Source organism: Dendropsophus ebraccatus, chromosome 3 (assembly GCF_027789765.1).
Source record: "Dendropsophus ebraccatus isolate aDenEbr1 chromosome 3, aDenEbr1.pat, whole genome shotgun sequence".
Lineage (NCBI taxonomy): Eukaryota > Metazoa > Chordata > Amphibia > Anura > Hylidae > Dendropsophus > Dendropsophus ebraccatus.
Genome location: NC_091456.1, coordinates 46,113,269 through 46,134,022, shown reverse-complemented (window position 1 = coordinate 46,134,022; position 20,754 = coordinate 46,113,269). Strand labels below are relative to the sequence as shown.

Here is a 20,754-nt window from a genome sequence, read left to right as displayed (position 1 = left end):
AAAACTAAAAAAAAAACTCAACCATTAACAACATTCTCAGAGCACAGGGTTCGCGTACAGAATAGATGCAGATTATCATATTGTGAGTCACATATTCATATTCACCCCCCCCCCATGGTGTCATCCGCCTTTCCCCACCATAATGATATTTCCCCCTCCACCCCCTCCAACAGGATGATGAACTAACTTCTTTGTGGTCACCATTAGCTGCAAACATATGTTGTAATAGGAAGATCTCCTTCAGACTTTCAGAGAAAAGTAGAGAATAGGGAGAGGTAATGTGGAGAGAAAGAGAACACATGAGAGGTGGGGGAAATAGATGAAGCAGGAAGAGTTGGAAGGTGGGATTACCATAAGGTGGAAGCAGGTATGATGGGATATGGCTTTGGTCATATACCACAAAGCAGCTCGTAGGCTGGTGAGAATATAACCTGCAAAGATGGAAGTAGCTATAGAGAGAGGAGCATTGACACATATAGTCATTAATGTGTTTCACTTCTTCTTGTGTTTGTTTCCTTTTGTATATTTAGTTATATCTTTCTATATTTACATGTGAGGGTACCCTTATTTATAGACTGATGCTATGCTTACCGCAAAAGAACAATCTGGTGTGTAATAGCAACTATAGAGACCTAGAGACCTAGAGACCCTAAGGGCCAGTTCACACTGAGCAAGATCGTCGGAAATCTCCACCGCGGAATCCCGCCGCGCTCAGTGTGCTGCTTTGAGCGAATGGGAGAGCATGCGCTCGTCGCTCAATGAATGTTAGTTCTTTGAGCGGAGAGGAAGCGGACGAGCGCACGCTCTCCCATTCGCTCAAAGCAGCACACTGAGCGCCGCGGAATTCCGACGATCTTGCTCAGTGTGAACTGGCCCTAAAACTAGAGATGTAAAAGCAGTTAGCCATGTTGGAGTATTAGTCCCAGACTAAAGGCCCTATTACATAAAACAGTTATCGACGGTATTCTGCTGCCGTCGCTCCGTGGCATAGGAACGCCAGCAGCAGACCACTGCTATCTTCTATGGGTCGATCTAGTAATCACCCAGGCAAACAAATCCCCCACCACCGCAGCTCCCCCCTCCGCTCTTACCCGCTCGCGGACAATGCGTGTAATAGCGCCGCCATCGAGCGGGGAACATCGCCCCGTGTAATAGGGGCTTTACACATATACATGTATGTAAATGTCCATAATAGTAAAATATAATCGCATTCTCTGTGCCGGAATATTCCCTGAATCTTTAAGTCTTTGAGTAGAGTGTAAGTTCAGCCATCCCATAGGTCATCCTTTTTTTATTTTTAGCTGCATGCCCCGGATGACTTGGCCAATGCAGCGGCTTCTGGGATTTGCCTGAACACCCCTCTCAAAGCTTCAAGCTCTTGAGTCAGCTGTTGGATACGGTTGCGTAGCTTCTCATTCTCTGCCATGAATTCTAGAGCTCGCTGTTGAGTTTCCAGGTTCCTACGTTTGGCTTTATCGCGGCTTTTACGGACAGCAATGTTATTTCGTTCGCGACGCATGCGATACTCCATGCTGTCCTTACTCAGCGACTTCTTACCCTTGTGGCTTTGTTCTTTTAATGGAGGGGCAGACAGCATTCCAGAGAGAGAACCCTGCAAATGCGGTTAGGATAAGTTAGAAATTTAGGGATGTGGGTTGTTCAGTTTATACAATGAATAACATGGTGTCATCCTGAATATGCCTAGAAGTTAGATTTCTTTGTATATGCTTGTTATTTAGAATTTGTACTATTGGTTACTTTTTATTAGTACAATGCACCAAGCACATTCATTCAGATCACACAAATAGGCAGCCCTGGTTTTAGATAGAATGTTTAAAGGGGGAGCTTTATCAAACATGGTGCAAAGTGAAACTGGATTAGTTGCCCCTAGCAACCAATCAGATTTCACCTTTCATTCCTCACAGACTTTTTGGAAAATGAAAGGTGGAATCTGATTGGTTGCTAGGGGCAACTCAGCCAGTTTCACTTTACACCAGGTTTGATAAATCTCCCCCTTTTGTCTCCGGTATTTTAGGCTCAAAATGACGGCTGTCCAAAAATAGGGCAGAGAAAATAAAGTGGGGGAGATTTATCAAGCTGAAGTAGAATTGAAAGTAGAATTGTCTTAGTTGCCCCTAGCAACCAATCAGATTCTACTTTTATTTCTTCACAGATTCGTTGGAAAATGAAAGGTGGAATCTGATTGGTTGCTAGGGGCAACTAAGACAATTCTACTTTACACCAGTTTGATAAATCTCCCCCATTGTGTCAACATAGCCTATATCTCAAAACTGGAGCAACAGATTGACATAAGAGTGATATATATACTGATTCAGGGTAAGAAGCTCTATTGGATACTTTGCCCCTGACAGGTCCATTTTAATTGAAACATCTTACAGACATGAGATGAAGCTATGGGTTAGCTGGGGTATGGTTCATGCTTTAAACAAACGTGCACAGTCTCTTATATTTGGTTAGTAAAGACCATCAGATGGAGATACCTATATTAGTGCTAGACATCAGTCCAGATGTTTGCATATAGTCATTTCTTTTTAGTATTCATTTCGCTTTAGTATCAGCCATAGGTGTGAGGTACAGCTGCACTTTTCTCTCCATTTCTCATTTCTTTTTAGGCTGCATTCACACGTTCAATGTTTTCCCTGGTCCGTGATTGTGGTCTGCTAGTTACCTCCGTGATCCTTGTAAAACAGACCATTTGGTCATCCGTTTTGCATCCGTGTCCATTTTTTTCACAGATCTGTTTTAAAGCATTTTAAATTACATTGATTACATTACATCCGTGTTTTTCACGGACGAACACGGATGTTACATCCGTGTACATCCGTGAAAAACACGGATCTCATTGATTTCTATGTAGAATCAGATCCGTGCTTCCGTTTCGAGTCATGACATGTCCTATTTTTAAACGGAACGGATTAGAGATCCGTGAAAATACTGAACATGTGAATAGCCCAATACAAAGCAATAGGCTATAAATTTGTCCCTGTGCAAGGATCAACTTTGCGGAACGTGTGAATGCAGCCTTAGTGTTCCCCTAAAATGACTTGCATGAGCTATACACCTGTATTCAGTCATAGAAGACTTTACTTGTCTTCAGCTATATTTTATATTTCAATCATTTAGATTAATTTTGCCTTGTACAGTTTTCTAGTGGATTAAACTCAAACTCCCCTATCTCCTACACTACATTTATCCCCTGTATTTACCGATATACTGTATTCATATTTCTCGCTTTATAAGAAGGATTTTATAGCATGAAAATATCTTGCTAAAAAATGACTGCATTGTATATTCTGCAGACAGGGCGGCCCGACACTGTCAGATCACCCTGACTGCTTCCCTAATGGTCGGGCAGGTTCCGCTCTGTGCCCGACTGCTGAGTGATCTGTGCAGCTACTGATAAGTACACAATCATCTCCCTTCTCCTGCGGGACGACGATCAGTGAGATCAGTGCTGGGCAGGAGAGGAATCTGGAGGTGATGTGAATCACATTCAGATTTGTACAGCCCCATAGAAAGGTGTGTCTGTCTGTGTGTATGTATGCAGAAGAGCTGTTTGTGTCTGGTGATGTAGCAGAGGTGTGTGTCTGTAGCAGAGCTGTTTGTGTCTGGTGATGTAGCAGAGGTGTGTGTCTGTAGCAGAGCTGTTTGTGTCTGGTGATGTAGCAGAGGTGTGTGTCTGTAGCAGAGCTGTTTGTGTCTGGTGATGTAGCGGAGGTGTGTCTGTCTGTGTGTGTATATAGTAGAGCTGTTTGTGTCTGGTGATGTAGCAGAGCTGTGTCTGTCTGTGTGTGTATATAGTAGAGCTGTTTGTGTCTGGTGATGTAGCAGAGGTGTGTGTCTGTAGCAGAGCTGTTTGTGTCTGGTGATGTAGCAGAGGTGTGTCTGTCTGTGTGTATATAGCAGAGCTGTTTGTGTATGGTAATGCAGCAATGAGTTGTGTGTGTGTCTGTACATTGTATGTGTTTGTCTGTGGGTATGTTTATGTAGCCGAGGAGTGTGTGTATTTTGATATAGCAGAGCTGGGTGTGTATGATGCAGCAGAGCTGGGTGTGTATGGTGCATGCTGCAGAGCTGTGTATGTGTGGTCTAAAATGTACTGTCATGGAGAGTATTAAAGTGTCCCTATCATTTAAATAAACTTTAACCCTTTCACTACATTAACCCTTTCACTGCTTTAGACCACCACAGAAGTTTATTAACATATGTTTTTTTTAATGCTCAGCTGTCTAAACCAGGGGTGCATCTTATAAAGCGAAAAATATGGTAAATAGTTATGCTCATATGATATCACTAGAAAACATGTGAAATTGCACATAGTGGACATATTTAACAATTACCATGTGTGTCTTCCTAGATCTGAATATAACCGGTCCTATACATAGCAGTATTACACATAATGTTACAGGAAGTTTGAAAAACATGAATGATACAGTAATTGCACCATTCCTAGAAGTTAAGAGATTTCAAAGCAGCAGGTATATGTGGCAATTATTATCACATTGGTTTGAAAAAGAATTTATTATTTTCTATTCCAGCTATGCTCAGAAGCACCAATAATTCTATGCTAGGAAATCTACTCATCCTTGAGTGATCCTTTAATTTTCTCATATAAAAGGAAATAGCGCCTACAGAAATGCAGATGTCAGTTCACCGTTTTTATTGGATGGCAATCATTTAATGGCCAATAACGGGCCGTTGTTATGAAATAATAGCAGGTAGTAAATCATGAGCATGTTCATTAATTGGACGGTTGTAATTCATTTTGGCCATTATTCTATATGGCGTGTGCACTGCTGTCTAATTTCCCATTGACTTTAATGGAGCACATTAATACATTGAAAATACAGTATTTTAACCACAAAATTAGATCCATATATTTCTTACATGGTCACTGTTGTTTCAAACAGCTTCCCTTCATGTGATAGACTTTGTAAATCCTAACATTTTTGTCAATCACTTACTTTATCAAAGATGACTCTTATGTCAGACAAACAGTCTTGAACACTAGGTGTGACATGTCCCAGCTCTCTGCTGTCCACTACCTGTTGTCAGGGCAAATCCATCTCTAGTAACAGCCTCATCAAGATCAATTACAGAAAACCAGAGGGGGTGGGGGGCTTAGCATGTGCTCTGTACTGTGTGAAAATCCAGAGGATTTGTCCATGCAAGGTAAATCAAGGCTTCCCTCTCTCTCTCTCTCTGCAGAAGTTTGCTTTCCTTGCTTTGTTGTTTCTGTTTATTTCCTTTCTGCCCATAGTATCTTGCATCAGTACTCTCTGTATAAATTATCCCAAAGCAGTGATTGGAATTAAGTGTGTGTACTACTGCCAAACTGCCTTGCCCTACCACTTGAAATGGAGTGAATGAGAAACATCTGTGCACCATGTAGGGGGTTCACCACTCTTAAGGATTAATCTAATAAAACCATGTATGATTTAAATCCACAGCATGTCAATTAATGCACACTACATATTACTTCTTCTTCAAAGTCAAGAAAAGTTGACCATACACAAGAAACATGTTCTTACACATTGTAACATTGTCCAGTTAGGAATAGCACCCCACATTTGTCAATGTATTCATATACATTTCCAGGAAAAATGGCACAATATAAAATTCTAAGTGAAACTACTTCAGAATGGTTAATCTTTAGGAAAAGTATTTAATAAACTAAGGGTATGTGCACACTGAGCAGTCCTCGTGGATTCCGGCATAATAGACAGAATAGGAGCAGAATAGGAGCGGAATTAGAGCAGAATGCAAGCGGAATTCAAGCAGAATTTCTAGCAGAATTTAAACCCCATTGACTTCTATAGGATTCCTTTAGCAGAATCCACCCAAAGCATTGACATGTCAATTCTTTGGGCGGAACGCGGAAATCGAAATTTCCGCCGCGTGCACTAATGCACGGAAATACAATAGAAAACAATGGGAGGCAAGACTGCTCATTTTTTAAGGGTGGAATTCTGAACGGATTCCGTGTGCATCTTCACGCGGAATCCGCTTGAAATTCTCAGGAATTCCTCGGTGTGCACATACCCTTAAATGACAGATTTTCTTCAGGCTATGTTCACACAACATCTTTTTTGGTCATTTTCTAGCCGTTTTTTTTTTTTTTTTTTTAAAGGCTTTAATTTTAGTGTTAAAAAAGTGCAAAAAAAGACATGAACATAGCCTAGATGAATAAAAACTGAAATTAGGTTACATATAGCATCCTTAGTAGGATTGTGATTTCTTACCTTCAGCACGCGGAGTGCAGGGTGTACTCCCTCCATCTGAGGAGGGAGATGCATTGCTGTCTGTGCACATTGTGCAGCCTGGTACTGTAGAGTGTTGCACACAGTCCGGTGCGATCCTCGTGTCTCTTCCTTCACAATAACTCCTCCAGACTCATATCCTCCCATTCTGCGCTCTGGCATCATGCCATGTGGGTATGCATACAAAGCAGATAGGCCTTCCGAGGGCAGATATTGATAGGATTTAAGTCGTTCCTGCTTCATAGGAAACAGATCCGACAAAAGTTCCTCTCCTGACTCAATATATGTTGCTAGATCCACAGAGGTCTCAGGGTCACAGAGATTGCCACCTACAATCTCGGCTTGAGATGTTCCCATTCGGGAAGGGTAGCCTGAACCTTGACCTCGTTTTTCACACTCATAGTAGCTGTTGTGAGACATTCTCTGCACAGGAGTCCTCTTCTATCCACACTCTTTATAATGCTTCTTCTGTTGAAAATGTCTTCTCTACAGCCTAACCCAGCTACGGAGACAAAAGAATTTGGACAGTGATCTCATTAATAGATACATTCTACTATATTCTAACCATACATGCAGGGCCGGATTAAAGGGAGGGCACCAGGGGCACATGCCCAGGGGCCTCCACCACTAGGGGGCCTCCACCAGCCTCAACCCGGAAGTGTGGTGTCTGGAAGCCAGTCCCACGTGCAAAAAGCATGTGGAAACCCGACCTGGACACAGCACTGGCCACACTGCATGCTGTCCAGGGAGGAAGGGAGGTGTAGGATTAATCCTGTGTAAGCATCTCCTTTGAATGGATTCTTCCTGACAAGCTTCCGGGTGCTGGGACCTCAGCAAGGAAACCTGATCTCTCCAGTAGGGATGTGACATCATGGAGCCTGCTGGAGGATCTGTCAAAGTGGCTGACAGGCCGAAGGAAGAGAGAAGAGCCAGAAAAGTACAGTGCTTTTCCTTAAAAAATAAGGACATTTCAATGTGACCCCAAACTTTTGAACGGTAGTGTATATATATATATATATATATATATATATATATATATGCAAAGAATTGGGTTTATGGAGCCTCAGTTACGAGTCTCAAAACACAGGAATAGCCAGATATCCCTCTCTCCACATATATATATGAGACAGACTTTTAGAGCACAGTGGTGGTTTGTAACCTAGACAATGAGCTGTCACCAATGGATGGGAGAGAGCAGCATGTCAGGAGAAGATAAGAAAGCAAGTTTGGTGAATTATGATGTAAGTACCCCTTTAAGTGGGTGGCACTTAAAGGGGTTTCCAAGATTAAGGAAAGGGGATCTGCATTTTTCTACCAAAAATAGTGCCAATCTTGCCAATGAACTCTTTCTTGTGTTGCAGTTAAACTGATTTACTTTAGAAGCTGCAATACCAGACACAGCCAACAAACAGGACTGGCAGTATTGCAGGACCAAAAAAGAATCACAAATGTTCTAATCATGGAATATCTCTTTAATATGGAAGAAGAATTTGTCTCCTGTCTTCTTTAACGACAGCTGCTCGTGTGACATCACTCTCTACTGTTCCCATTACTGCTCTCTTTACCTAGGCTGCCAGTCATTTATGAATGTGTGCCTGTTGGCATGCAGGGTAAGCACAGGCAGTGGGTGTGCGGTAACTGCAGAGCTACTGTATGTCTGCAGAATATTCAGAGCTCAGGGAAGCTGTCACTAGAAGTAATATATGTCACACACATTTGCTTGCTGGCTGTGATGTATAATGCTATAGCCCAGTGGTGTGGCAATGCCTGTGCCCCATAAGGAACAGTCTACACTATTGCTTCACAATTAATAATACAAAAATTAAATACACTGTAATATGTAAGTGTTACTGAACTAAACCTATATCTGAGAATGGAGTAAAAAAAACAATGCAACATAATAAGTGACATAAAGATGGAATAATACTATAAATAACAGCAAGATAGTGTCTTAAACCAATGAACCACATCGATATTCACAAAAGACCACAATCATAATGTGGAGATTAAAAATAGAGATATGTTATCTTTAAATTCTGTTCTTATGCTCATTCTTGGAAGGCTCAAACCTTAAAGAGGATGTGTCAGAAAGAAAAATTGTCTAAATTAAAGGGGTAGTTCACAAAAAAATTTCTTTCAAATCAAGAAATTAAATTAACTTCTTTTAAAATGTTTCAAGTCTTCCAGTAACTATCAGCTGCTGTATGTCCTGCAGGAAGTGGTATTCTTTCAAGTCTGGAGAGCAGAAGCGATTTTTCGGTGGGGATTTGCTGCTGCGCTGGACAGTTCCTTACATGAACAGAGGTGGCAGCAGAAAGCACTGTGTCTGGAAAGATTACACCACTTCCTGCACGACATACAGCAGCTGATAAGTACTGGAGGACTTGAGATTTTTTAATAGAAGTAAATCACAAATCTCTGACACTTGCTGGGACCAGTTGGTTTGAAAGGTTTTTTTTTGTGAACTACCTCTTTAGGTTTGTATATTAAACAAAATGTTTAAGATCTTTTAAAAATGTTTCTTCAATGTGATTGAGTATATAGAAAAAAGACACATATAGGCATATCATTCTTTTCTTTTTCTTGCTGTTTAGTTACGTTTCAGCAGATATATATATAATAGTATTCCAGCAGTCAGCAAAACCAATAATATACTTCAATCACAAGCAACGTTTCAAGGGTCAACGTCCTCCTTTTTCAAGTCTATAACTGTTTTGCTGACAACTGAAATACTATTATGTATATCTGCTGAAAAGTTACTAAGAAGCAACAAAAAAAGAAAAGAAATGATATGCATATATGTGTCTTTTTTCTATATACTGGATGTTGGGTATTGAGCTGCCCAAGAGTTTGACACATTATACGCCCAGTCATAAAGTTGTGTCTATACTTTGCGTTTGTGTTGAAGTTGTGTCATCAGTGTGATTGTCCATATTATACCATAGGTATAAGTGAAATAAATAAGCGAGCTTACAGTAAGGGCCCAATTACATGGAGCGATAATCAGCCAAATCAGGCTGTTTTCGCTCTGTGTGATAAAGACAATGGTCAGTCGATCATTGTCTGATCATTGTCTTTTGGCAAGTTTAAGGCTATGTTCACACATGGTATTTCTGTCAGTCTATTCTCAACCAAAACCAGGAGTGGGTTGAAAGCACAAAAACTGCAAATCTTTTCATTATAATTTTGCCGTCAGCTCCACTCCTGATTTTGGTTGAAAAAAGACTGACCGAAAGACTGATGAAAATACTATGTGTGAACATAGCCTAAAGGAAGCCACGCCTCCTTCTCACCTTGCCACACCCCCATCCCCCTCCTGCCCGCCCATCACTTGATCTGGGGATACGATTGGCATACGCCAGGGAAAAGGGGCGAATATGCACCTTTTCCATGGCGTACCCCAGTGGCGCAGCCTGCATAAATATCCCTTTTTGTCTAATACCCTTAAAAAGTTCATGGCATAGTTGTCCCCTGACAGGAGTACAAGGAGCTCAGCTATCTAAAGACAAGAAAATCTTAAAAGAAAATAAAAATTAAGGGGCACATTTATCAAAATCTGCACCTAGGGCAAACTTGAGAAAAAAGTGCACATTTTTGCCCAAGGATCGATACTTTATACGAACCCCAAAATAATATAAAAGAAAACTACAGGTCATCCTGCAAAAAATAGGCCCTTATGGCTCCTGGAATGCATCAAAGCACAAGTTAGTATTAGCCCCTTATGGACTGCACCAGTTTTTGTTTATACGTCTTGCAAGAGGCATTATTTACTTATCAAGAGATCAAGATTATGAGGATAAATAACATTACTATGCAGGATAAGGCCATGTTCCCACATCACGGAACGGCCGGTGTCAGAGAAGATCATCCCGGCTGGTACTGCAGTACTGGCCAGATGATCATCACTGACGCTGAATCCGGATGTGGGCGCATCCGCGCACACATGCATTCGAATTCCCCACTGCACACAGTGGAGCGTGCAGCTGGAGCCGCACGCTCCATTGTGTGCACTGACAGTTTTTTGTAGCCTGTATTCTATGTCAGTTTCTTGCGGCGCCGCTAGGGGTCCTGGCCGGATTGTATACTATGTGTATACGCTCCAGCTGGGATTCCTTAGAAGGCAGCACTACGTAAGTTCCGTAGTAACAACGGCCATGATTATTTTGAAACGTGCGTAATGTGAACATATCCTAAATAACATTATATTATTAATACTTTGGACATTGCTACATGACATGATATTTACATGTATAAAATTTTTATATTTAAAAAATAGAAAAGGGGAGGTAATTAGAGTTTTTATAAGGAATTTTTTCACATTTTAAAAAACATTTGATTTTTCTTTTAAATTGCACTTTTACACACCTTTAGGGAATTTCAGCATGTAATCACTTGATCAGTTTACTGCAGTACGTGTAATATACATGAAATGCTCTGGCGGCCACAGACCCCTTTAGAAGGCCCTTGGTATCCATAAATTGTGCCACACAACTGGGGGGGGGGGCATTGAACCCCAGAAGTGCCAGGTATGTTGGCTAATGTTACAGAAGCTCCTGCCTCCATCTAATGCTGGTTACTGAGTTACTGACCAAGGCTGCAGAAAGCTACCAGCATATAGGCAGCCGTAGCCATATAGAGAGGATTCAGCTCTTAAAGAGGACCTGTCACCCCCTGTGCCGGGGTGACAGGCTCCCGACCCCCAGTTAGATCCCCTTATACGTACCTCACCCCGACGAGTCCTGCTGTGGGAGCCGGTCCCGGGACGGAGATATCCCGGTTAGAAGCTCCATTCATTCTCTATGGGCGCCGGACCTCTCCCCACAGCGCGCAGCCTTCTGACTGGGATATCTCCGTCCCTGGACCGGCTCCGGCAGGGGGACTCAGCGGGATGAGGTGCGTATAAGGGGATCTAGCTGGGGATCGGGAGCCTGTCACCCCGGCACAGGGGGTGACAGGTCTCCTTTAAACTCTCAAGTTAAAATAAAAACTTCACAATTTTTAACATTAAAGTCCATCAGTCATGTTCTTGCCATTGCTGACAGCAGATTTCAGTCTTTCTGTAATATTTACAATCAAGATGAGTTTTAAGTATCCTACACGGTTTTGTATCTCATCTAAAAAGTCATTTCTAGAAGATTAAACAGTTGGGCACGGATAGCATTTACATAATTTTCCATCTCTTAACACCTTTTTAGCTGTGTGCATACTAGAGATGAGAGAACTTTGAGTACAGCCATAGGCTATGTTCACACAACGTATATTTTCGTAAAAAGTATGGCCGTTGTTGCCGAAGATATATGTTGCTTTGCCTTCTATGGAATCTCTCCCTGAGCGTATACACATAGTATACGCTCCGGCCAGGATCTCTCGCAGCGCCATAAAAAACTGACATGTCAATTCAGTGAATAGCGGCCGCAGAAAACCCTGTCAGTACACGTTATAGAGCGAACAGCTCTGGTTGCTCGCTCTACTGTGTGCAGTGGGGAATTCTGATGCGGGCGCGCTCGGATGCACCAGATGCATCAGAACTCTGCAAACTGCCCACAGCAACCAATCACAGCTCAGCTTCCAACTCTGGTGAAAGAAAAGCTAAGCTGTGATTGGTTTCTGTGGGCAGTTTGCACCAGTCTAAATTTTACACCCTTTGATAAATCTCCCCCTATAACTTTTATTTCCAAGCGTCAACATTGCAGTTTGTTTGTAATTTCATTAAGATGTATATTTCCTAGTGTTATTGTTTTGTGAATATATTTATCATAAACTGAAGCATTCAGTCTTTGTAGGAACATTCAATCATTTATTTGTTTTACTTAATTTACTTACTTCAATTTGCATTGTTATTATTTAGTGCAACATTAATAGGCGATCTATTCATTTTCCTTTCTATTAAAATAAATAATATATATATATATATATATATATATATATATATATATATATATATATATATATATATATAGTTTCAGTAAATGAGTGGCACTACAGGTCTCAAAGAGGCGGGTGCCAGCAGACTTAGTTCCTACCACGAGTAAATGATGATCTGCAGCACACCGGTAGAGTGAAGAAACATAATGATTTATTTCCAAACTTCAAAACAATCAAAACATGCAACACAGCAAAGCACAAAGCACACATGTGCTTTGCTGTGTTGCATATTTTGAATGTTTTGAAGCTTAAAAATAAATCATCACGTTTCTTTACTCTACCGGTGTGCTGCAGATCATCGTTTACTCTCTCTCTCTGTCTCTCTCTCTCTCTATATGTATATATATCTATATATATGTGTGTGTGTGTGTGTGTGTGAATATATATACATTTTATGAAAGCAACCTGTAGAAAATGATTCTTTATGGCTACTTTATGTATACATAGCCTTATGTGTTGCAGTATTATTTTTACATAGATGATCAGGAAACCTTAGGCTATGTTCACACACCGTTTTCTCAGCTCCGTTTAAATCGATGTCTGTTATTTTCAGACTAAAATGACGGATGTGCAATAACAGCTGCTGGTACATTATTCTAGTTTGGGTGGACTAGTTGCCTTTTGGTTGTTTCTTAATTGAAAAGTCTATTGAATTTAATAGTACAAACGGTGAAAGGACGTTGAAAAGAGAAAAACTGTGTGTGAACAACTAAAAAATAACATCCGCTGTTTGCAAGAGACGTCAGAAAATAATTGTCACGATCGTTATTTTGATGTCCGCGCAGACAACGACCGTTATTTGATTCATTAAGTGCATTGGACGTCCTTATCCCATTGACTTCAATGCATCGCATTGAAAACGGTTAAATCGCGGCAAAAACGGACGTCTTTTTAAAAAGGAAAAGTGGGGATGCATTTTCTCTTTTTTTGATGTTGTGTGAACATAGCCTTAGATACATTTATAGATAAACAGACGTTCCCTAACACTGAGGTATTTGTTGGTTGTAAGAGCCTGAAGCCTTGGTATATTTCTGTGCAATGTTATTAGCATTTCTATAGGGAAACAACTACACACATACACAAATGTCAATGTAGACACTTATGATTGAATATTTTTCTTGATAAAATCCTCTAATATGTCACTGTACAGACATCATCTTGATTCCCTCCATCTACTGCATATCTATCTAAAGTTTATAAATTAACCACAAATATTACTGACCACATTTTTACCACCTTAGTTAATAAATAATGTAGTAGTTAAAACATTATCTGAAATGAGTATATAAATAGTTTGAACAAGTCAGATTTACATTCAGGTTTGTGAATATTTGATAAATGGGAATTTAAGTAGTTGGCAAAGGTTCTGATTCCAGGGGGTAGAATACAGCGCAACAATCTTTTCAAATTTCTGTTTATAGAAGCACCATAGAGGAGAAGGGGTATTCTCTTTTTGGAAAGGTATCCTCTATCCAAAGGTTAAGGGATAACTAGCTGACTGATGGGGGTCTGACTCCAAGGTCCCCCACCCATCACAACAATGCCCAAAAAATTGTGATCTTAAATGAACGGAGAGCAACACACGTGTGTAGCTATAGTCATTCTTTGTGGGTCTTCCGAACATTGCTGTGGGCAGTCAATTCATAAAATCCACAGAGAAAGGAGCTCTGACCACCCCTTTCCTTTTGAAGTGTTTTGTCGTTCATTCTCAGGATCGGCAGGGGTCCCAGCAGTCAGACCCCCAACAATTTACTAGTTATCTCCTATGCTGTACATAGGGAAAAACATTTCCATAATAAAAATAACTCTTTAAGGCTATGTTCACACACTATAAAATTAAGGTAAAATACAGTCGTGCTATTTTAGAGGTTCAAATACAGTTGTATTTTCAATGCAGTAATGTACTCTATTGAAGTCAACAGGAAATTGTCCGGCAGTGGACACACCATATAGAATAATAGCCGTAATTGACTACGACCATCCGAATAATGAACATTCTCATTATTTCCAACATGCTTTTGCAAAATACAGCTGTTTTTTCACCTGTTTTCACCTTGTTTTATTTTCACTCAAAATTACCGTCGAATTTTGTACATTACTGTTTATGAAGGTAGCCTAAGGCTTTTACAAGTGTAACTTCAAGTCACATTGAGTTACATTCCATTGCAACATTAATGTAGTCAGTCTGTTCTCCCTGGATGGTATCTGATTGCTCCACTTTGTAACAGACATATCTTGATGCTATTTGTCATTATTAAAAGATCTTTCAATGTACTAGAAATTATTTTGATAAAAGAAAAAACTATGAAATTAATTAAATCTCTAACATTGTCATAAGCACATAATAATCCCTTATAATCATCATCATCATCATAATGGTAATAATTGTCCTTTCGTAATAGACCTTATAAAAACATAAAACACCATAAAATGAATGTGCGGGTGTACTTACTTAGCTAACCCCGCACTGGCAACATATACTAATGATAGTGTAATCTTATCAATTATCTCCTATCTATCTATCTATCTATCTATCTATCTATCTATCTATCTATCTATCCGTCTCTATCTATTTATATAATGCTGCATACAAAGCAGATAGGATGTGATTGCTAGTCGCTTTTACCTGTGTCCAAATCAATCTTTCCTTTTGGTACACCTCTCTCTGATACCTTTGGAATAAAGGTTTTCTGTCTCAGTCCCTGGGGACGTCTATTACACCTGATGCTGAGAGCACATCAGATGCGAAGAAGATCAGTATGGTGGGGTGGGGGGGGGTCATTATCTATATTACTATCTGTCCCCTCCCTGTGGCTGACTGATTCCGCCCCCCATGATCTACTCATCAGGAAGACAACTGATTTCCCAATGGGGCTGGTGCAATCCAGACACTGCTCTGAGTTTATCAGTTCTCACCACATGGCCCCACAGCACCCAGTAACGGCTACCTTACATTGCATCTTACCATGGATGGTATATTAACCCATTGCCAACTAATCTTATGTAAAAAGACACTGACAAGGAAGTGTATTTGTTCTTGTCATTATTGAAATCATGGGCTGGTTTGTACATCTATACAGATATTGTATTTATATTGCTGCATTTAACAACTTTTTGTTCCAAAGACATTACTAAGGACCCTTTTACATGGGGTGATGGGGTGGGCCAAACAAGCCCATATGAGCTGATAAACTAGCCAACAGCCAACAAATGAGAAGCTTAGGGCCGCACAAATAATACAGGGATTGTTCGTGCGGTTTTGCCTGAACAAATGTCCAGACTTGTAATAGGATCTGTAAACAAACACTCATCCAGCAGACTATGGCTGATTTACTGCTCATGTTGGGCCATCTAACAGGACTCCCAACAGTACTGTATATTAAAGCAAGACCATTACAGGATCTGTCTCACAAAGACAACCTCTTTGCAGGTCACAGCCACTCTGGGTCCTCTTTGCAAGTGTGTCTCCACCCTGACTCCTAAAGTGGGGCTCCAAGCCCCAATATGACATACTGAAATGCATGACAACCCCTTTGATCATCCTCTCTGGTGATCCTATGCTTGTATATAAGGGAACTAAATTATGAGCAATTATTCAAAAACATACATTAGTCACCAGATATCTTCTGCTTACAAGGAAAAGTGATTTGGGGACAGATGTCACAATGTCTCAGGATACCTTTTTACAGCCCTTCTACTCCTCACACTCATAGGACATTCTTAGCTTTTTTATAGGTCCAAAAAGAAGAAGAAAATCATCAGCTCACCGTATTCCAGTTGACTTGAAGTCTCCACATGAAGGTTATAGGTGCGAGGAAACTGGATCAGGCCCCAGCTAGGTAGTCAAAAGAACCCAAACAGTTTTTGGGTCTTTAGGTCCACAATTCTAGTGGTTTTACTATGTGTCCAAGCTGCAGCCTAACCCCAAGCAATGAACTTAAAAGCATTAGCAGTTTAGAGTCAATTTATACAGAAAGGGCAAAGCTTATGTTTATTTCAATATTTCCATAGAATTTGGTTTGAGGAACTGCCTGTGTGAAGGTTGCAGCCCTCCCCTGAAAAGAAGATGGTTGTGACCTGAGAAACATTGCTTACTTTGTAATGTTGCATTACTATTAGGGCCAGTTCACACAGAGTAAAACTGGTGGAATCTCACGCGCCTCCTCTTTTCGTGCCTCTCCGTTCGGAAGAATTGACATGTCGTGGAGAGAGGCGCACAAGCCCTCCTATAGACTGCCTCTATGACATGGAGGCTGGCGAGATTCCGCCAGTATTATTCTGTGTGGCCCTTATTGTGGTACCTGCAATTGTAAATATATATATATATATATATATATATGACCAACTCAGACCCAATACTATTTAATTCACATAAATAGTTAAATAGGTTTAATTTATTAAATTATTTTAAATGTTTCTGTTGTCCATACCACCTCATATTGCATTTGTATATAGTCCAAATGCATACAATACATCGATTTAATGGTGAACATTTCCTTCATAATCGAGTCTCCAAAGATTAAAAACATACAGCAACCCTAGTGCCCATTGTGTATACCAATGGCAATCATAGACTTTCCACATTACTGGATGAAGAAGGAGATATAAGAATACTTCTATTCTACAAACATATGTGGACACTTTCCTAATGTCCTGGAACATAACCTACGGTTTACAGTTCACTCATCCTTCTAGAGGAACCAAAAGGTTTCTTATGTACTCATTATTAGTCTTTTTTTTCCAAAACATGTCACTTCTCAGTTCTCTTTTTCCTATGAATACTGAGAAAGCTGTAAAATAACGATCATTCTTTCAGTTTTGGTTTGTATAGAACATTTCAAAAGGTTAAAATAAAACTGTGATCATTCTATAAAAGTTGTACATTGTTTTGTAGACTTTTTTGTTGGCTTACGTCATATTCCAGTGTGTGGTATTATGCTGGTAAAGCAGTGCAAAATGCAAGAGGCAGATGTGTCGTCATGCAAAAACTAAGGTCTTCAAGGGGTTTCAAAGGTCTTACAAAACAGGTAACCAGGGACAGGATTTTGGCAGGCAATGAACAGAACTAGTGTCACCTATAGGCTACGTTTGCCATTTTGCTGTTTGTCCGCCAATCAGTGCAATGACGGCTGATGGTACATTATTCTAGTTTAGGTGGACTAATAGGCCTTTGGGTGTGTCTTTAATTGAAAAGTCCAATAAATTTAGTAGTTAAGATGCTGAAAAAAGAAAAACCGTGTACGAACTACTAAAAAACAACGTCCACTGTTTGCAAAAGATGTCTGAAAAATAATTGTCATGATCATTATTTTGACGTCCGCGGAGACAACGTCCGTCATTTTATACACTGTGTGCATATGTTGTCCGTCATCCCATTGACTTAGAGGGAAAATCTGCTAACCGCTTCTGAGTCTCGCCTTCTGCCTGCTAAGTCCCCAGATTTGGGCCCAATCTGCGAATAGATTAGCTCATATCTAACTGCTACTGGGGGCAGTGGCGTAGCGACCGCGGTCACAGCGGTCGCTACTGCGACCGGGCCGCTACCAAGGGGGGGGGCGCAAAGGCCCCCCATTGCCACTGCACTGCCCGCCTCCCACTCCCTCTTGTGGCCGCAAGCAATGTTTTGCTTGCGATCACAAGAGGCAGGCTGGGATGGCCCCCCGGCTGTCTTGCGGCTCCCCAGGGAGCTCTGTGTGCGTGGGGGAGAAGTACTTCCGGCACAGGGAGCATCGTTTAAAAAAAAACCAGGTCCCGCGAAGCTCCGCCCCCTCTGCACCAGCGCGTGTGACTAGGGGACTAGAGAATTCAGGTGAGTATAGATTTTTTTTTTTAAAGGGGATGATGAGGGGTGTAGTGGTATGATGATGGAATAAGAGGATGATGGGGGGTGTAGTGGTATGATGATGGAACAAGAGGATGATGAGGGGTGTAGTGGTATGATGATGGAACAAGAGGATGATGGGGGTGTAGTGGTATGATGATGGAACAAGAGGATGATGGGGGTGTAGTGGTATGATGATGGAACGAGAGGATGATGGGGGGTGTAGTGGTATGATGATGAAGGAATAAGAGGATGATGGGGGGTGTAGTGGTATGATGATGAAGGAACAAGAGGATGATGAAGGGTGTAATGATATGATGAAGAAACAAGAGGAGGATGAGGGGTGTAGTGTTATGATGATGAAGGAACAAGAGGATGATGAGGGGTGTAGTGGTATGATGATGAAGGAACAAGAGGATGATGAGGGGTGTAGTGGTATGATGATGAAAGGGCAGGAGGATGAAAGGGTAGTAGTATTATGATGGAGGTGGTTGCAGTATGATGATGGAGGGGCAGGAGGATGAAAGAGGTAGTAGTATGATGATGGAGGGGCAGGAGGATGAAAGGGGTAGCAGTATGATGATGGAGGGGCAGGAGGAGGGGACAACATGGGGGGCATCTGTAAGGGGGATAAAATGGGGGGGGCCATCTATATGGGGGATAACATGGGGGGCATCTATAATAGGGACAACACAGGGGGCCATCTATAAGGGGGAAACATTGGGGGGCCATCTATAAGGTGGACTACACGGGGGGTGTATACAATAGGGGATATGTACTATAAGGGTGATCACATAGTGTCAGGGCTACCTACTAAATGAGGGTGTAAAGGGGTCAATACAGATGTGCAGTTTGTAGAAAGATGAGGATGGTGCCAGAGTGAGAAGCCTAATATGTTTGTCTGGCAGATTCTGTGGATTCGTGGTTCGGAGAAGTTCTCATAATGGCCCAGGGATGATGGAGAAGATGAAAAGGGAAGAACTCCGATCAGACAAGACGTCCCCTGTGAGTCACTTGATATAACTACACTGTAATGTATATGGTGTATAGAGCCTGTGTACAGTGCGTCCACCTCTATATGACTGTATGAAGTGATATTGGTCTATGTACAGAGGATTTTATTCAGTAGCAGCGGTGGTGTTAGTCAATATGTGGTAGTGTTAATCAGTAGCAGCGGTGGTGTTAGTCAGTATGTGGTGTTATTAGTCAGTATGTGGTAAGGGGGGGCCCAAGTTGACATTAGCTAGGCCCTTTGCACCAGGGCCCAAGAGACATTAGCTACGCCCCTGACTGGGGGCCTATATACTTCTAACGGGAAACTACCTACTGGGGCACTTGTATACTTCGGAAACTACATACATGAGGGGCCTGTCTACTGGAGCAACCTACCTACATTAGGGATGCATTATAATAGCATGGAGGGGACATTAAAGAGCCTAAAATGTTTGCCCAGTAGATGCTGCAGGGAAAAGTCATGGACAAAAGAAAAAGGAAAGTGAGCGAGAAGATGCTCCTTATGAGTCACTGGATGTAATTGTACAATAATCACAGTATTGTCACTGCATTGAGGTAATGTTGGTTTTTATTCAGTAGCAGTACCGGTGGTGTTTTCTAGTCATTAAGCAGTGGTAACATGGTCAGGATGTGGCGGTGTGGCGGTTATTTGTTCCTTTGTGCAGTGGTAATATTAGTCGCCTTTTCAGCAGTGGTCTCATCTTAGAGCCCCCATGTCAATTCCTGACATGAACAAAGGTGGCAGCAGAGAGAACTGTATAAAACTAGAAAGAATAAACAACTTCCTACAGGACATACAGCAGCTGATATGTACTGGAAAACTTTAGATTTTTAAATATAAGTTATTTACAAATCTATATAACGTTCTGACATCAGTAAATTTCAAACTATTTTTTTTTTCTGGAGTGATTGTTTAAGGGCTTTTTACACATATAAAAAACAAAAAGTGCAGCAGCAACCTACAGACGACATGGTACACTCTGTTCGATCAAATAGTTTGCTAAGATCCTCACTTTTTAATATCTACAGAGCAGGTGTTTATCGTGTATACGCTGGGAGGAGTATATACGGTAGGCCCTTGCACCTGTAGGTTGCTGCTGCCCTTATTGTTTTTTGTCTGTACTTAAGCGTGCAACCTGCAGTGTGAACAGTCATAGATGTGCTGCTAAATTTTCCCCTTTTTTTTTTTTTTTTTACACATATCACTTATCAGACAAACAGACCAGTTATTGCCCTGTGTCAAAGACCCAACAAGAACAGCATAAACTATATAAAGGTTGCGGTTGAGATTGCCTGTCACGGTGCTGTGGAACCCAGGAGCATCAGCCATCTAGATCTCCAAGTGTCTGCCACCCTCAACTGTATCTGTGTCCTCAAGCCAAAGATGCAGTAGAAATAAATGATGGAGCAGAGAGTTATCTCCTCTTCCCTGCTTATGGAACACCTTTAATAAGGAAAACCACTATACTGCTCAAGCACCATATGATCGGAGGAGCAGTCTGGGGGTAGTGGTACTGATGGCGGATAGGTAAGGCAGCAGCATGACACGGGGCAGAATTACTGCACTGTCCCACTGTAGCCAGTGATTGGCTGAGTAGGCTGTGGCGTACAGGTGGGGGGTTACCCAGAGATAGCACATGAGGGCATTGGAGAACGTGGACAGGTAATAATGGCTGCTTCATTGTATTTTACTATAACAGCAGCACATTATCT

At 41.2% G+C, this 20,754-nt stretch overlaps 1 protein-coding gene across 2 annotated transcripts; it reads right to left on the bottom strand.

The window, feature by feature from the left end:
* Window positions 1-856: 856 nt before the first annotated feature.
* On the bottom strand, window positions 857-16,060 carry CEBPE (CCAAT enhancer binding protein epsilon). 2 transcript variants are annotated; one of them, XM_069964215.1, is made up of 3 exons: window positions 15,974-16,060; window positions 6,264-6,783; window positions 857-1,612 (listed from the first exon to the last, which is right to left on the bottom strand). In XM_069964215.1, exons 2-3 carry the CDS (start codon window positions 6,699-6,701, stop codon window positions 1,298-1,300), a joined length of 753 nt encoding a protein of 250 aa, XP_069820316.1. In that variant the 5' UTR covers window positions 6,702-6,783; window positions 15,974-16,060; the 3' UTR covers window positions 857-1,297. The 2 variants fall into 2 exon arrangements, with proteins under 2 accessions (XP_069820316.1, XP_069820315.1); XM_069964214.1 differs by lacking the exon at window positions 15,974-16,060 and adding an exon at window positions 14,833-14,939.
* Between the last annotated feature and the right edge of the window lie 4,694 nt (window positions 16,061-20,754).